The following is a 19825-nucleotide window of genomic DNA, read 5'->3' on the forward strand; positions in this document are numbered from 1 at the left end:
CGCACGCACCCTCCACTTCACTTTCCCCTCCCCCCAACACACTCACCCTCCACACTCCTACCAACACGCACGCACCCTCCACTTCACTTTCCCCTCCCCCCAACACACACACACTCACCCTCCACACTCCTACCAACACGCACGCACCCTCCACTTCACTTTCCCCTCCCCCCAACACACTCACCCTCCACACTCCTACCAACACGCACGCACCCTCCACTTCACTTTCCCCTCCCCCCAACACACACACACTCACCCTCCACACTCCTACCAACACGCACGCACCCTCCACTTCACTTTTCCCTCCCCCCAACACACACACACACTCACCCTCCACACTCCTACCAACACGCCCGCACCCTCCACTTCACTTTCCCCTCCCCCCTACACACACACACACACACACACACACACACACACACACACACACACACACACACACACACACACACACACACACACACACACACACACACACACACCTCCACTTTCCCCTCCCCCCCTACACATGCACACTCACCCTCCACACTCCAACCAACACGCCCGCACCCTCCACTTCACTTTCCCCTCCCCCCCTACACACACACTCTCACCCTCCACAATCCTATCAACACGCACGCACCCTCCACTTCACTTTCCCCTCCCCCCAACACACACACACACACACACTCTCACCCTCCACAATCCTACCAACACGCACGCACTCTCCACTTCACTTTCCCCTCCCCCAACACACTCACCCTCCTACCGACACGCACGCACCCTCCACTTCACTTTCCCCTCCCCCCAACACACACACACACTCACCCTCCACACTCCTACCAACACGCACGCACCCTCCTCTTCACTTTCCCCTCCCCCAACACACACACACACTCACCCACTTGCGTATGACGTGCCCACCATATCACCCATCCTACCACTTGCACCAAGCCCCACTCGCACCCCGTCCATCACAAGGGGGGAAACAAGTAGCAGCCTCATGGCCCCACACATACCAACACCTATCACCACATACACTGCAACCACTTCTACCTTACACACACACTTCTAACAATGCGCACGCACCCTCCACTTCACTTTCCCCTCCCCCCCTACACACACTCTCACCCTCCACAATCCTACCAACATGCACGCACCCTCCACTTCACTTTCCCCTCCCCCCAACACACACACACACACTCTCACCCTCCACAATCCTACCAACACGCACGCACCCTCCACTTCACTTTCCCCTCCCCCCAACACACTCACCCTCCACACTCCTACCAACACGCACGCACCCTCCACTTCACTTTCCCCTCCCCCCAACACACACACACTCACCCTCCACACTCCTACCAACACGCACGCACCCTCCACTTCACTTTCCCCTCCCCCCAACACACTCACCCTCCACACTCCTACCAACACGCACGCACCCTCCACTTCACTTTCCCCTCCCCCCAACACACACACACTCACCCTCCACACTCCTACCAACACGCACGCACCCTCCACTTCACTTTTCCCTCCCCCCAACAGACACACACACTCACCCTCCACACTCCTACCAACACGCCCGCACCCTCCACTTCACTTTCCCCTCCCCCCTACACACACACACACACACACACACACACACACACACACACACACACTCCACTTTCCCCTCCCCCCCTACACATGCACACTCACCCTCCACACTCCAACCAACACGCCCGCACCCTCCACTTCACTTTCCCCTCCCCCCCTACACACACACTCTCACCCTCCACAATCCTATCAACACGCACGCACCCTCCACTTCACTTTCCCCTCCCCCCAACACACACACACACACACACTCTCACCCTCCACAATCCTACCAACACGCACGCACTCTCCACTTCACTTTCCCCTCCCCCAACACACTCACCCTCCTACCGACACGCACGCACCCTCCACTTCACTTTCCCCTCCCCCCAACACACACACACACTCACCCTCCACACTCCTACCAACACGCACGCACCCTCCACTTCACTTTCCCCTCCCCCAACACACACACACACTCACCCTCCACACTCCTACCAACACGCCCGCACCCTCCACTTCACTTTCCCCTCCCCCCTACACACACACACACCCTCCACACCCTCCACTTTCCCCTCCCCCCCTACACATGCACACACTCACCCTCCACACTCCTACCAACACGCCCGCACCCTCCACTTCACTTTCCCCTCCCCCCTACACACACACCCTCCACACTCCTACCAACACGGACGCACCCTCCACTTTCCCCTCCCCCCCTACACATGCACACACTCACCCTCCACACTCCTACCAACACGCCCGCACCCTCCACTTCACTTTCCCCTCCCCCAACACACACACACACTCACTCTCCACACTCCTACCAACACGCACGCACCCTCCACTTCACTTTCCCCTCCCCCCAACCACACACACTCACCCTCCACACTCCTACCAACACGCCCGCACCCTCCACTTCACTTTCCCCTTCCCCCAACACACACACACTCACCCTCCACACTCCTACCAACACGCACGCACCCTCCACTTCACTTTCCCCTCCCCCCAACACACACACACTCACCCTCCACACTCCTACCAACACGCACGCACCCTCCACTTCACTTTCCCCTCCCCCCAACACACACACACACACACACACTCCACACGCCCACACCCTCCACTTTCCCCTCCCCCTCTACACATGCACACACTCGCCCTCCACACTCCTACCAACACGCCCGCACCCTCCACTTCACTTTCCCCTCCCCCCAACACACACACACACTCACCCTCCACACTCCTACCAACACGCACGCACCCTCCACTTCACTTTCCCCTCCCCCCAACCACACACACTCACCCTCCACACTCCTACCAACACGCACGCACCCTCCACTTCACTTTCCCCTCCCCCCAACACACACACACACACACACCCTCCACACGCCCACACCCTCCACTTTCCCCTCCCCCTCTACACATGCACACACTCACCCTCCACACTCCTACCAACACGCCCGCACCCTCCACTTCACTTTCCCCTCCCCCCAACACACACACACACTCACCCTCCACACTCCTACCAACACGCACGCACCCTCCACTTCACTTTCCCCTCCCCCCAACCACACACACTCACCCTCCACACTCCTACCAACACGCCCGCACCCTCCACTTCACTTTCCCCTCCCCCCTACACACACACACACACACACACACCCCCTCCACACGCCCACACCCTCCACTTTCCCCTCCCCCCCTACACATGCACACACTCACCCTCCACACTCCTAACAACACGGCCGCACCCTCCACTCCTCCCCCCATGCACACACTCACCCTCCATACTCTTAACAACACGCACGCACCCTCCACTGCCCTTCCCCCCCCTCCCACAAAAACCCTCCACCATCCAACCACCCATCCTATGTGGACCTCCTCCACCCATGCCAACTTTAAACCCCTCTCACCCATCCCCCTGCCACCCAACTCCATCCCACACTACACCTCCTATCACCACCACCATCCCTCACCCCTACGCAAAAACATATACAGGCAGTGACCCCTCTCCACACACTTGCCCAAGGACCATAAATTATTACCCACAGCATTTCGTAAAACCACACGCCAAACTACGTACCCTTCACAAAAAAAACTCCACCACACACATTCCCTTCAACACCCTCCACAATCCAGCCACACACCACTCTAACCCTATCGCACACCCACCGCCCTCCCTCTGCACCCAACTAATTCAGTCAAACCATTAAAACACCAGCTACCCCACAAGACTACCCCCATAGCCTAAAGCCACTAATACGCCAATTCTAACTCCAACATCTGCTAACATAACACACCTCTACCCCCAACAAACACCCTAACACCACATCCACTTCACCTTGCCACACACATAAACAATTCACCCACCGCTACCACAAAAACACAATAGACGCACCCTCCAAACACACCCCAGATCCCACAACAACAGTTCACCATACTCCCTAAACCCCCACCCACCAACATCTTTGCAAACAGTAACCCTCACAGCTATGAACACAACCCTACCACACCTACGACAACACACAACAAACACTGCCACTACAATTACACCACAACGCCTCACAAACACATCCATCTACCACCCAATCACAATATCAAACAACCACCTTTCAGAAAAACCTTGCACCTCAACACACACTTCCACATCCCCCTAACCTACTCACCACCCACCCTCCCATGCACACACCACACGACCCTACACAAATCTCCCTATGCAGACATCCCTTAGCCATGGCACCTTCGCCCACCGTACCCCTTATCCCCACGCCTACAACTCCACCAAGTGCAACCTCCCCAATCCCCCTGCCACATACACCCACAACTCCAACACGCCCAACACCTCCTACCCCCTCCACCATCCCTCAGCCCACAGGGGCGTAACCCCTTACAACGGTGTGAAGAGCGCCCGTAGGGCGCGATGAATCACCTAGTGTAGTATAATTATGACTTGTGGCAATGTATGAGTTAAGGCTTGCCTGCATTCACAATGCTCTGCAGAGAAGCATAAAAAGCCCTGCAGGGTTTTCTTTTGTTTTTTTCACAGTTGAAGAGCCATTCACTTGGCTTTTTATGAGTTAATTAAATTAATAAGTCATATAATGATGCACCATATCTGTGTATCAAACTACACAAATTAAAAAAAGCCATATCAAGCAGCATCTCATTTCCCTGTTTAACAATGTTAAACACACACTTAGGGCGAACGAGTGTAAACGAGCTTACTACAGCGACAGAAATTCTGATTAGTGGTTTAGGGCAGACTGTTCAGCTGTCATATCCTAGAAAATACAAATACAGATGTGTCCACTTATGTTGTTGCTGGAAGCATGGCAAGCATGCTAATTTCCATGCATGTGCCCGACACAATATGCCATGCTATGGCACTGTTCACACCATGCAATCCTATGGGATCGTGGGTGCAAACTCTGCACATGCCAACCGATGGGCCTCTTTTCACGGCATACATGTCGCAGCATGAGCAAAGATATATAGGGACACATCTTGTGCAGTAATGCATGTTTGCAAAAAATTATCTGGACATACATTAGCTGTGACCGGGTGGATCTTCACTTTGCTGGCGGCCGGGCTCCCGACGACCAGCATACCGGCGCCGGAATCCCGATTGCCGACATACCGACACTTCTTCTCCCTCTTGGGGGTCCTGGCGGGAGAATAGATAGCGTGGCGCGCGTAGCGACCCCGCAAGGGGCTCATTTGCGCTCACCCAGCTGTCGGTATGCCGGCGGTCGGGATTCTGGTGCCGGTATGCTGGTCGCCGGGAGCCCGACCGCCGGCATAACATACTACACCCGCTGTGACCACATACACATTTGGATGCTTTGCTACTGGGAAGGTGCATTTGTACAAATACAGTTGATTCCCCTACTGAGATAATTACACATATATACTGTATTTATTATATAACTATATAATATATCTATATATACACTTGATATATAATATATATGTCATTATCTCCGTAGGGGACCCAAAATTGAGGGATTTTGGATAAGGGATACTCAACCCATACTGCATTCCCACCATTAAAAATATTATTTGAACACTGAGCAGGATATAATACAATTCTAAATACTAATTAAGTGAAAATTAAATTGCACAGCATTCAATATACAAGCAGTCAATGCAGTTGGTAAGGAACAAAAAATTCTGAATCTTCAAACCTTGGCTGACCCTGTCAATTGTCTAGGTCAGTGATGGCTAACCTTGACACTCCAGCTGTTGTTGAACTACACATACCAGCATGCCCTGCATCAGTTTTAGCACGGCCAAATAGCAAAACTGTAGCAGGGCATGCTGGGATATGTAGTTCAACAACAGTTGGAGTGTCACTGTTCTAGCTGGATTTATACCTAATACCAAAAAAATTAGGCACATTACACATTGTCTATTTCAAAAAACCCTAAAAAACTGCTTAAATCATAGAATTTGGGGGTCATTTTGATCCCATAGTATTATTAACCTCAATAACCATAATTTCCACTCATTTCCAGTCTATTCTGAACACCTCACACCTCACAATATTATTTTTAGTCCTAAAATTTGCACCGAGGTCGCTGGATGGCTAAGCTAAGCGACACAAGTGGCTGACACAAACACCTGGCCCATCTAGGAGTGGCACTGCAGTGTCAGGCAGGATGGCACTTCAAAAAAATTGTTCCCAAACAGCACATGATGCAAAGAAAAAAAGAGGCGCAAGGAGGTAGCTGTGTGACTAAGCTTAAAGCGACCCAAGTGGCAGACACAAACACCTGGCTCATCTAGGAGTGGCACTGCAGTGTCAGACAGGATGGCACTTGAAAAAAATACTCCCCAAACAGCACATGATGCAAAGAAAAAAAGAGGCGCACCAAGGTCGCTGTGTGACTAAGCTAAGTGACACAAGTGGCCGACACAAACACCTGGCCCATCTAGGAGTGGCACTGCAGTGTCACGCAGGATGGCCCTTCAAAAAAATACTCCAAAACAGCACATGATGCAAAGAAAAAAAGAGGCGTAATGAGGTAGCTGTGTGATTAAGCTAAGCGACCCTAGTGGCCGACACAAACACCTGGCCCATCTAGGAGTGGCACTGCAGTGTCACGCAGGATGGCCCTTCAAAAAAATACTCCCCAAACAGCACATGACGCAAAGAAAAAAAGAGGCGCAATGAGGTAGCTGTGTGACTAAGATAAGCGACCTAAGTGGCTGACACAAACACGTGGCCCATCTAGGAGTGGCACTGCAGTGTCAGACAGGATGGCACTTCAAAAAAATTGTCCCCAAACTGCACATGATGCAAAGAAAAATGAAAGAAAAAAGAGGTGCAAGATGGAATTGTCCTTGGGCCCTCCCACCCACCCTTATGTTGTATAAACAGGACATGCACACTTTAACGAACCCATAATTTCAGCGACAGGGTCTGCCACACGACTGTGACTGAAATGACTGGTTGGTTTGGGCCCCCACCAAAAAAGAAGCAATCAATCTCTCCTTGCACAAACTGGCTCTACAGAGGCAAGATGTCCACCTCATCATCATCGTCCGATTCATCGCCCCTTTCACTGTGTACATCCCCCTCCTCACAGATTATTAATTCATCCCCACTGAAATCCACCATCTCAGGTCCCCGTGCACTTTCTGGAGGCAATTGCTGCTGGTGAATGTCTCCACGGAGGAATTGATTATAATTCATTTTAATGAACATCATCTTCTTCACATTTTCTGGAAGTAACCTCGTACGCCGATTGCTGACAAGGTGAGCGGCGGCACTAAACACTCTTTCGGAGTACACACTGGAGGGAGGGCAACTTAGGTAGAATAAAGCCAGTTTCTGCAAGGGCCTCCAAATTGCCTCTTTTTTCTGCCAGTATACGTACGGACTGTCTGACGTGCCTACTTGGATGCGGTCACTCATATAATCCTCCACCATTCTTTCAATGGTGAGAGAATCATAGGAAGTGACAGTAGACGACATGTCAGTAATCGTTGGCAGGTCCTTCAGTCCGGACCAGATGTCAGCACTCGCTCCAGACTGCCCTGCATCACCGCCAGCGGGTGGGCTCGGAATTCTTAGCCTTTTCCTCGCACCCCCAGTTGCGGGAGAATGTGAAGGAGGAGCTGTTGACGGGTCACGTTCCGCTTGACTTGACAATTTTCTCACCAGCAGTTCTTTGAACCCCTGCAGACTTGTGTCTGCCGGAAAGAGAGATACAACGTAGGTTTTAAATCTAGGATCGAGCACGGTGGCCAAAATGTAGTGCTCTGATTTCAACAGATTGACCCCCCGTGAATCCTGGTTAAGCGAATGAAGGGCTCCATCCACAAGTCCCACATGCCTAGCGGAATCGCTCTGTTTTAGCTCCTCCTTCAATGTCTCCAGCTTCTTCTGCAAAAGCCTGATGAGGGGAATGACCTGACTCAGGCTGGCAGTGTCTGAACGGACTTCACGTGTGGCAAGTTCAAAGGGTTGCAGAACCTTGCACAACGTTGAAATCATTCTCCACTGCGCTTGAGACAGGTGCATTCCACCTCCTTTGCCTATATCGTGGCCAGATGTATAGGCTTGAATGGCCTTTTGCTGCTCCTCCATCCTCTGAAGCATATAGAGGGTTGAATTCCACCTCGTTACCACCTCCTGCTTCAGATGATGGCAGGGCAGGTTCAGGTGTGTTTGGTGGTGCTCCAGTCTTCTGTACGCGGTGCCTGAACGCGAAAGTGGCCCGCAATTCTTCGGGCCACCGACAGCATCTCTTGCATGCCCCTGTCGTTTTTTAAATAATTCTGCACCACCAAATTCAAGGTATGTGCAAAACATGGGACGTGCTGGAATTTGCCAAGATGTAATGCACGCACAATATTGCTGGCGTTGTCCGATGTCACAAATCCCCAGGAGAGTCCAATTGGGGTAAGCCATTCTGCGATGATCTTCCTCAGTTGCCGTAAGAGGTTTTCAGCTGTGTGCGTATTCTGGAAAGCGGTGATACAAAGCGTAGCCTGCCTAGGAACGAGTTGGCGTTTGCGAGATGCTGCTACTGGTGCCGCCGCTGCTGTTCTTGCAGCGGGAGGCAATACATCTACCCAGTGGGCTGTCACAGTCATATAGTCGTGAGTCTGCCCTGCTCCACTTGTCCACATGTCCGTATTTAAGTGGACATTGGGTACAACTGCATTTTTTAGGACACTGGTGACTCTTTTTCTGAGGTCTGTGTACATTTTTGGTATCGCCTGCCTAGAGAAATGGAACCTAGATGGTATTTGGTACCGGGGACACAGTACCTCAATCAAGTCTATAGTTGGCTCTGAAGTAACGATGGATACCGGAACCACGTTTCTCACCGCCCAGGCTGCCAAGGCCTGAGTTATCTGCTTTGCAGCAGGATGACTGCTGTGATAATTCATCTTCCTCGCAAAGGACTGTTGGACAGTCAATTGCTTACTGGAAGTAGTACAAGTGGTCTTCCGACTTCCCCTCTGGGATGCCGATCGACTCCCAGCAGCAACAACAGCAGCGCCAGCAGCAGTAGGCGTTACACTCAAGGATGCATCGGAGGAATCCCAGGCAGGAGAGGACTCGTCAGACTTGCCAGTGACATGGCCTGCAGGACTATTGGCTTTCCTGGGTAAGGAGGAAATTGACACTGAGGGAGTTGGTGGTGTGGTTTGCGGGAGCTTGGTTACAAGAGGAAGGGATTTAGTGGTCAGTGGACTGCTTCCGCTGTCGCCCAAAGTTTTTGAACTTGTCACTGACTTATGATGAATGCGCTGCAGGTGACGTATAAGTGAGGATGTTCTGAGGTGGTTAATGTCCTTACCCCTACTTATTACAGCTTGACAGAGGCAACACACGGCTTGACACCTGTTGTCCGCATTTGTGTTGAAATAATTCCACACCGAAGAGCTGATTTTTTTTGTATTTTGACCAGGCATGTCAATGGCCATATTCGTCCCACGGACAACAGGTGTCTCCCCGGGTGCCTGACTTAAACAAACCACCTCACCATCAGAATCCTCCTCGTCAATTTCCTCCCCAGCGCCAGCAACACCCATATCCTCATCCTGGTGTACTTCAACACTGACATCTTCAATTTGACTATCAGGAACTGGACTGCGGGTGCTCCTTCCAGCACTTGCAGGGGGCGTGCAAATGGTGGAAGGCGCAAGCTCTTCCCGTCCAGTGTTGGGAAGGTCAGGCATCGCAACCGACACAATTGGACTCTCCTTGGGGATTTGTGATTTCGAAGAACGCACAGTTCTTTGATGTGCTTTTGCCAGCTTAAGTCTTTTCTTTTTTCTAGCGAGAGGATGAGTGCTTCCATCCTCATGTGAAGCTGAACCACTAGCCATGAACATAGGCCAGGGCCTCAGCCGTTCCTTGCTACTCCGTGTCGTAAATGGCATATAAAAAAAAGACACCACAGGTATACAATGTAGATGGATGGATAGTATACTTATGGACGACGAGTGACGACACAGAGGTAGGTACAGCAGTGGCAACCGTACTGCTATATACAGTATAATGGACCTGGTGGACACTGTCAGCAGACTGCGTTTATAGTATAAAGAAAAAAAGACACCACAGGTATACAATGTAGATGGATGGATAGTATACTTATGGACGACGAGTGACGACACAGAGGTAGGTACAGCAGTGGCCTACCGTACTGCTATATACAGTATAATGGACCTGGTGGACACTGTCAGCAGACTGCGTTTATAGTATAAAAAAAAAAGACACCACAGGTATACAATGTAGATGGATGGATAGTATACTTATGGACGACGAGTGACGACACAGCGGTAGGTACAGCAGTGGCCTACCGTACTGCTATATACAGTATAATGGACCTGGTGGACACTGTCAGCAGACTGCGTTTATAGTATAAAAAAAAAAGACACCACAGGAGTGTTTTTCAGGCAGACAAACGTATACTGGTGGTCACTGTCAGCAAAACTGTGCACTGTACTCCTGCTATAGCTGCTCCCCAGTCCCCACAATTAAGCAGTGTGAGCACTCAGCACAGATATATCATGCAGCACACTGAGCACAGATATGGTATGGAGCGTTTTTTTCAGGCAGAGAACGGATAAAAAACTGGTGGTCACTATTAGCAACACTCTGCACTGTACTCCTCCTAACAGCTGCTCCCCAATCCTCTCCACAATAAGCTAAGCAATCAGATCAACTGTGTAGTATATAACTATATAAACGGAGAGGACGCCAGCCACGTCCTCTCCCTATCAATCTCAATGCACGTGTGAAAATGGCGGCGACGCGCGGGTGCTTATATAGAATCCGAATCTCGCGAGAATCCGACAGCGGGATGATGACGTTCGGGCGCGCTCGGGTTAGCCGAGCAAGGCGGGAAGGTTCGAACCTGCCTCGGACCCGTGTAAACAAGGTGAAGTTCGGGGGGGTTCGGTTTCCGAGAAACCGAACCCGCTCATCACTAGAAAATACTGCCTGGCTTTGCATGCTGCACACGTACTGGGCCCCTCTATTTCTACACTGATATTCAACATTGCACAAAAATATGTTTAATTCCCCCCCCCCCCCCTTACCCCCCCCTTCCTTTCCTCTGTCCTGCTACACAACATGGTTTTGCCCAGATAGACAGGTACATCTTCTACAGACTTCCTAGCTGTCCCTATTTCAGCGGGAATACGTTCCTCCCAACATGACCCCCTCCAGGGGGGATAAAATGCTCTGCTCCTGGACTTCCCTCTTAATGTATGATTGCCATCACCTGTGCTGAAACACCTTTCTTATTCATTAACCTGTTCAAAACAGGTGCAGATGATCATAAATTAAGAGAAAAGTCCAGAAGCAGAGCATTGTGTCCCTCCTGGAGAGGGTCATGTTAGAAGGTATGGGAATATATCAGGAACTAGTGATTTAAGGGGACTGTGCTGCTGACGGCACATTTATCCCACATCATGGGTAGTTGTGTGGTATGTCCCCCACTCACCATAGGGACCAAGTGCTGCAGCCACCAGAGGCAGGTGGCTTTGCTGCATGAAGAAATTCAGTGGTCAGGGGTCCCAACAATATAGTGGTGATTGATTGAGACAGATTTTCCCAACCCCACCTTTACAGTCCAGGTTTTAAGGATATCCATTCTTGAGCACAGGTGACTAAATTAGTACCTCAATCAATTTGTCCTATTGCAACTATTGCAAGTTTACTGGATATAGACATTTCTTGTAGTGGAATACAGAAGACAAATGCTTGCACTTAGCCCACAACTGTACGTACAATTTCACTGTTCTAGCATGTCATGGGACTGTGGTGTCAAAATATTATATCAATTTGAATATGAACTGTAATGGCGGAGTTTGGGAAACTCTGGATTGAGGGAAAATAGGTAAACTATATATATAGAATAAGGTTCTCCAAATATTTAACGGATTTCATGACTTGACTTTTAGTGTGTAATGATTTGGCATTGTTATAGTACACTAAAATGATGACATGGCAGGTTTGTCACTATAAGTCGAATACTTGTGCTGAGAGGGCTGAATGTCAACCTGAAAATGAGCAGTTTCCTAGGAAATGGGAATACAATATCAGTGACATGTCCTAATGTTTCCTTAGTTTCACATTTGATAGTTTATTAAATATTTGGAGTTTCAGCTTCACTTACATTTTCTTGGCAAATGAACAAATTCTGAGAAAAAAATAAGAATTTACTTACCGATAATTCTATTTCTCATAGTCCGTAGTGGATGCTGGGGACTCCGTAAGGACCATGGGGAATAGCGGCTCCGCAGGAGACTGGGCACATCTAAAAGAAAGCTTTAGGACTATCTGGTGTGCACTGGCTCCTCCCCCTATGACCCTCCTCCAAGCCTCAGTTAGGATACTGTGCCCGGACGAGCGTACACAATAAGGAAGGATTTTGAATCCCGGGTAAGACTCATACCAGCCACACCAATCACACCGTATAACCTGTGATCTGAACCCAGTTAACAGCATGATAGAGGAGCCTCTGAAAGATGGCTCACGACAATAATAGCCCGATTTTTGTAACAATAACTATGTACAAGTATTGCAGACAATCCGCACTTGGGATGGGCGCCCAGCATCCACTACGGACTATGAGAAATAGAATTATCGGTAAGTAAATTCTTATTTTCTCTAACGTCCTAAGTGGATGCTGGGGACTCCGTAAGGACCATGGGGATTACACCAAAGCTCCCAAACGGGCGGGAGAGTGCGGATGACTCTGCAGCACCAAATGAGAGAACCCCAGGTCCTCCTCAGCCAGGATATCAATTTTTTGTAGAATTTTACAAACGTATTTGCTCCTGACCAAGTAGCTGCTCGGCAAAGTTGTAAAGCCGAGACCCCTCGGGCAGCCGCCCAAGATGAGCCCACCTTCCTTGTGGAGTGGGCATTTACAGATTTTTGGCTGTGGCAGGCCTGCCACAGAATGTGCAAGCTGAATTGTACTACAAATCCAACGAGCAATAGTCTGCTTAGAAGCAGGAGCACCCAGCTTGTTGGGTGCATACAGGATAAACAGCGAGTCAGATTTCCTGACTCCAGCCCTCCTGGAAACATATATTTTCAGGGCCCTGACAACGTCTAGCAACTTGGAGTCCTCCAAGTCCCTAGTAGCCGCAGGCACCACAAATAGGTTGGTTCAGGTGAAACGCTGAAAACACCTTAGGGAGAAACTGAGGACGAGTCCTCAATTCCGCCCTATCCGAATGGAACATCAGATAAGGGCTTTTTCAGGATAAAGCCGCCAATTCTGACACGCGCCTGGCCCAGGCCAGGGCCAACAGCATGACCACTTTCCATGTGAGATATTTTAACTCCACAGATTTAAGTGGTTCAAACCAATGTGACTTTTGGAACCCAAAACTACATTGAGATCCCAAAGTGCCACTGGAGGCACAAAAGGAGGCTGTATATGCAGTACCCCTTTTACAAACGTCTGAACTTCAGGGACTGAAGCTAGTTCTTTTTGGAAGAAAATTGACAGGGCCGAAATTTGAACCTTAATGGACCCCAATTTCAAGCCCATAGACACTCCTGTTTGCAGGAAATGTAGGAATCGACCCAGTTGAATTTCCACCGTCGGGCCTTACTGGCCTCGCACCACGCAACATATTTTCGCCAATTGCGGTGATAATGTTTTTGCGGTTACATCCTTCCTGGCTTTGATCAGGATAGGGATGACTTCATCCAGAATGCCTTTTTTCCTTCAGGATCCGGCGTTCAACCGCCATGCCGTCAAACGCAGCCGCGGTAAGTCTTGGAACAGACAGGGTCCTTGCTGGAGCAGGTCCCTTCTTAGAGGTAGAGGCCACCGATCCTCCGTGAGCATCTCTTGAAGTTCCGGTTACCAAGTCCTTCTTGGCCAATCCGGAGCCACGAATATAGTGCTTACTCCTCTCCATCTTATCAATCTCAGTACCTTGGGTATGAGAGGCAGAGGAGGGAACACATACCCTGACTGGTACACCTACGGTGTTACCAGAGCGTCTACAGCTATTGCCTGAGGGTCCCTGGACCTGGCGCAATACCTGTCGAGTTTTTTCCAACGGTTTATAATCATGTGGAAGACTTCTGGGTGAAGTCCCCACTCTCCCGGGTGGAGGTCGTGCTGAGGAAGTCTGCTTCCCAGTTGTCCACTCCCGGAATGAATACTGCTGACAGTGCTATCACATGATTTTCCGCCCAGCGAAGAATCCTTGCAGCTTCTGCCATTGCCCTCCTGCTTCTTGTGCCACCCTGTCTGTTTACGTGGGTGACTGCCGTGATGTTGTCCGACTGGATCAACACCGGCTGACCTTGAAGCAGAGGTCTTGCTAAGTTTAGAGCATTGTAAATGTCCCTTAGCTTTATTTATGTGAAGTGATGTCTCCAGGCTTGACCATAAGTCCTGGATATTCCTTCCCTGTGTGACTGCTCCCCAGCCTCGCAGGCTGGCATCCGTGGTTACCAGGACCCAGTCCTGAATGCCGAATCTGCGGCCCTCTAGAAGATGAGCACTCTGCAACCACCACAGGAGGGACCCCTTGTCCTTGGTGACAGGGTTATCCGCTGATGCATCTGAAGATGCGACCCGGACCATTTGTCCAGCAGGTCCCACTGGAAAGTTCTTGCGTGGAATCTGCCGAATGGGATTGCTTCGTAGGAAGCCACCATTTTACCCAGAACCCTTGTGCATTGATGCACTGAGACTTGGCTCGGTTTTAGGAGGTTCCTGACTAGCTCGGATAACTCCCTGGCTTTCTCCTCCGGGAGAAACACCTTTTTCTGGACTGTGTCCAGGATCATCCCTAGGAACAGAAGACAAGTCGTCGGAACCAGCTGCGATTTAGGAATATTGAGAATCCAACCGTGCTGCAGCAACACTACCTGAGATAGTGCTACACCGACCTCCAACTGTTCCCTGGATCTTACCCTTATCAGGGAATTGTCCAAGTAAGGGATAACTAAAATTCCCTTCCTTTGAAGGAATATCATCATTTCGGCCATTACCTTGGTAAAGACCCGGGGTGCCGTGGACCATCCATACGGCAGCGTCTGAACTGATAGTGACAGTTCTGTACCATAAACCTGAGGTACCCTTGGTGAGAAGGGTAAATTTTGACATGAAGGTAAGCATCCTTGATGTCCCGAGACATCATGTAGTCCCCTTCTTCCAGGTTCGCAATCACTGCTCTGAGTGACTCAATCTTGAATTTGAACCTCTGTATGTAAGTGTTCAAAGATTTTAGATTTAGAATCGGTCTCACCGAGCCGTCCGGCTTCGGTACCACAACAGTGTGGAATAATACCCCGTTCCCTGTTGCAGGAGGGGTATCTTGATTATCACCTGCTGGGAATACAGCTTGTGAATGGCTTCCAAAACTGTCTCCCTGTCAGAAGGAGACATCGGTAAAGCCGACTTTAGGAAACGGCGAGGGGGAGACGTCTCGAATTCTAATTTGTACCCCTGAGATATCACCTGAAGGATCCAGGGGTCTACTTGCGAGTGAGCCCACTGCGCGCTGAAATTCATTGAGACGGGCCCCCCACCGTGCCTGATTCTGCTTGTAAAGCCCCAGCGTATACTGAGGGCTTGGCAGAGGCGGGAGAGGGTTTCTGTTCCTGGGAACTGGCTGATTTCTGCAGCCTTTTTCCTCTCCCTCTGTCACGGGGCAGAAATGAGGAACCTTTTGCCCGCTTATCCACGAAAAGACTGCGCCTGATAATACGGCGTCTTCTCATGTTGAGAGGCGACCTGGGGTACAAACGTGGATTTCCCAGCTGTTGCCGTGGCCACCAGGTCTGAAAGACCGACCCCAAATAACTCCTCCCCTTAATAAGGCAATACTTCCAAATGCCGTTTGGAATACGCATCACCTGACCACTGACGTGTCCATAACCCTCTACTGGTAGAAATGGACAACGCACTTAGACTTGATGCCAGTCGGCAAATATTCCGCTGTGCATCACGCATATATAGAAATGCATCTTTCAAATGCTCTATAGTCAAAAATATACTGTCCCTATCTAGGGTATCAATATTTTCAGTCAGGGAATCCGACCACGCCAACCCAGCACTGCACATCCAGGCTGAGGCGATTGCTGGTCGCAGTATAATACCAGTATGTGTGTAAATACATTTTAGGATACCCTCCTGCTTTCTATCAGCAGGATCCTTAAGGGCGGCCATCTCAGGAGAGGATAGAGCCCTTACAAGCGTGTGAGCGCTTTATCCACCCTAGGGGGTGTTTCCCAACGCACCCTAACCTCTGGCGGGAAAGGATATAATGCCAATAACATTTTAGAAATTATCAGTTGTTATCGGGGGAAACCCACGCATCATCACACACCTCATTTAATTTCTCAGATTCAGGAAAACTACAGGTAGTTTTTCCTCACCGAACATAATACCCCTTTGTGGTGGTACTCGTATTATCAGAAATGTGTAAAACATTTTTCATTGCCTCAATCATGTAACGTGTGGCCCTACTGGAAGTCACATTTGTCTCTTCACCGTCGACACTGGAGTCAGTATCCGTGTCGGCGTCTATATCTGCCATCTGAGGTAACGGGCGCTTTAGAGCCCCTGACGGCCTATGAGACGTCTGGACAGGCACAAGCTGAGTAGCCGGCTGTCTCATGTCAACCACTGTCTTTTATACAGAGCTGACACTGTCACGTAATTTCTTCCAACAGTTCATCCACTCAGGTGTCGACCCCCTAGGGGGTGACATCCCTATTACAGGCAATCTGCTCCGTCTCCACATCATTTTTCTCCTCATACATGTCGACACAAAAGTACCGACATACAGCACACACACAGGGAATGCTCTGATAGAGGACAGGACCCCACTAGCCCTTTGGGGAGACAGAGGGAGAGTTTGCCAGCACACACCAGAGCGCTATATATATACAGGGATAACCTTATATAAGTGTTTTTCCCCTTATAGCTGCTGTATAGTTAATACTGCGCCTAATTTGTGCCCCCCTCTCTTTTTTAACCCTTTCTGTAGTGTAGTGACTGCAGGGGAGAGCCAGGGAGCTTCCCTCCAACGGAGCTGTGAGGGAAAATGTCGCCAGTGTGCTGAGGAGATAGGCTCCGCCCCCTTATCGGCGGCCTTATCTCCCGTCTTTTTATGTATTTTGGCAGGGGTTAAATGCATCCATATAGCCCAGGAGCTATATGTGATGCATTTTTTGCCATCCAAGGTGTTTATTATTGCGTCTCAGGGCGCCCCCCCCAGCGCCCTGCACCCTCAGTGACCGGAGTGTGAAGTGTGCTGAGAGCAATGGCGCACAGCTGCAGTGCTGTGCGCTACCTTGTTGAAGACAGGACGTCTTCTGCCGCCGATTTTCCGGACCTCTTCTGCCTTCTGGCTCTGTAAGGGGGCCGGCGGCGCGGCTCTGGGACCCATCCAAGCTGGGCCTGTGATCGTCCCTCTGGAGCTAATGTCCAGTAGCCTAAGAAGCCCAATCCACTCTGCACGCAGGTGAGTTCGCTTCTTCTCCCCTTAGTCCCTCGATGCAGTGAGCCTGTTGCCAGCAGGTCTCACTGAAAATAAAAAACCTAAACTAAAACTTTCACTAAGAAGCTCAGGAGAGCCCCTAGTGTGCACCCTTCTCGTTCGGGCACAGAGATCTAACTGAGGCTTGGAGGAGGGTCATAGGGGGAGGAGCCAGTGCACACCAGATAGTCCTAAAGCTTTCTTTTAGATGTGCCCAGTCTCCTGCGGAGCCGCTATTCCCCATGGTCCTTACGGAGTCCCCAGCATCCACTTAGGACGTTAGAGAAATGCATTTAACATATATTTTGTATCTAAATATTTTCAAAGCTGGCAATAGAGATAGGTGACGTTATGCAGGAAATTTCACACTGATCAATTTTGCTGCCGAACAGGCCTTATCCAGTGCGACAACATAATCTTTGAGTTCAGCGATTGCTTAATCATGGCATGCCGCACTGTATTTGCTAATTCAGCATTTCACAGAGTTTATAGTCTATAAGTAAATGTGGTATGCGGCATTCTGCTCTCTAAGGAAAGGTTCGGGTGGCAGCATGGATTTCCACATGCTACACAAACATGCTCAATTCAGTGTCCATGTAATGAGGCGAATATTCAGCAGACATTTTGACACTTATCTACACTTGGAACCTGCAGTTATTCTTAATATAAAATATCATCATGCACAGCACAATTAGCAGCTTTATAAAATTGAGGATAATTATATTGAGAGAGAAGTTTCAATTTAGCGATATATTATTTTCATAACTCATACTTTTGTAATCCGCCAATAAAACATATTGCATAGTTTCCTCCCGCCCCTCTTGTAACACTAAAATAATGCACTTAAGGGCACAGTTTAAATTGTACACCATAGTTTAAAGAAATCCACTCTTTAACATATCTTTAACATATCAAATATATAGTCTCTTATATTTAAAAATGTATCCATTAGAAATTTCAATAAATACTTTTTTTCTTATGAAAATTAAAAATCTTCTATACAAAGTCATTTTGGCACTTTTGAAATAGGAAGTGTAGGTAACAGTCTCCTAATTCTCTTGAAATCTCTCTGATTGTTGTTCATGCAAAACCTGCAACGTGCATGCACCGGAGAGTTGTCCAAGCTTGTAAGCCACGGATCAGGCGTCCAATCCATGTGTCTGCAAAGATGTCTTTCTCCATAGTATAGAAGGTCATGGTTTAATTTTCCACAACTAGGATGAGAATGAGGTGGAAGAAAAAAAGCTATTATCACTAGTACCACAGTGATGCAAGAATTGTCTTATTCAATAATATACTGTAGTACAATGTAACATTGCAAATATCTGTGCTATAAGAAAAAAGTGTTCCTCTATTGTGCTTTGTGAGAAATAAGCAAGTTTTGACATGAAACCGCATCACGTCAGATGCCTCTCTATTTAGTAAGCCTTGAACGGAGATAAAGTACCAACCAACCAGCTTCTAACTATCATTTTTCAAACCCAGCCCGTGACATGATTTCAGAGAAGTCTTTCAAGTATGCTGCAAGTTTCCGGGCTTAGGGCCCGATTCAGACCCGATCGCTGCTGTGCGTTTTCACACAGCAGGCGATTATCGATTGACTGCGCATGCATATGTACAGCAATGCGCACGTGGATGGCCGTTTTTAGGGAGTGTCAGGGAAAACGCAGACGTGCCCAAGCGTTTTCTGGGAGGGTGTGTTACGTCCGCACCGGCCCAGATCAGCCTGTTCTCATCGCACTGTAGGGGGAAGTCTTGGGCTGCGCACACACTGGAAAAAGCATTCGATGGTGAGTGATTTGCAGCTGACCGAGGGACATTTTCTCATGGTGTGCACATGCGATCGCACACTTGCACAGGGCGAATTTACACTCCCCCTTGGGCGACGATTATCTGATCGCAGGACAGCAAAATTAGCAGCACAGCGACCAGGTCTGAATCATGCCATTATTCCTGTTTAAACATAACTGGAGTAATTTATGGTTCAGTTGCTTCAGTTCAAAATGTTAATGTCAAATATACGTGACAAGGTAAAAGATAGAATGGTTTTATTCCCAATGACTTAGCATCCTACGGTATACTGCAAACAACTTGCTATAAGTACTAATGAACTAATAAAGATGTCTATGGACAAATGTCCTGAGCCAGACTATGTAAGAGAAGAACAATCATAGGCGAAAATTCAATTCTCTACCATACACTACCATGATGTTCAGCTGCAAACATCTCAGAGAATTACAGTAATACAACACTGCTAAATTCCCCTTGTATCTCTATG

General features: G+C 49.2%; 1 protein-coding gene and 1 long non-coding RNA gene across 11 annotated transcripts in view; one reads left to right on the forward strand and one right to left on the reverse strand.

Moving 5' to 3' along the window:
• LOC135046852 (uncharacterized) overlaps positions 1-19825 on the forward strand; it is a 111920-nt gene that overhangs the window by 23499 nt on the left and 68596 nt on the right. The window lies entirely within an intron of this gene.
• Positions 18247-19825, reverse strand: part of PHTF1 (putative homeodomain transcription factor 1) — a 281464-nt gene continuing 279885 nt past the window's right edge. For all 4 annotated transcript variants that reach the window (XM_063955405.1, XM_063955406.1, XM_063955404.1 and 1 more), the window contains one exon: positions 18247-18761. In XM_063955405.1, coding sequence (XP_063811475.1) covers positions 18741-18761 — 21 coding nt within the window. In that variant the 3' untranslated portion in view covers positions 18247-18740. The remainder of the gene's footprint in view (positions 18762-19825) is intronic.

The sequence above is a fragment of the Pseudophryne corroboree genome, chromosome 2, assembly GCF_028390025.1.
Source record: "Pseudophryne corroboree isolate aPseCor3 chromosome 2, aPseCor3.hap2, whole genome shotgun sequence".
NCBI lineage: Eukaryota > Metazoa > Chordata > Amphibia > Anura > Myobatrachidae > Pseudophryne > Pseudophryne corroboree.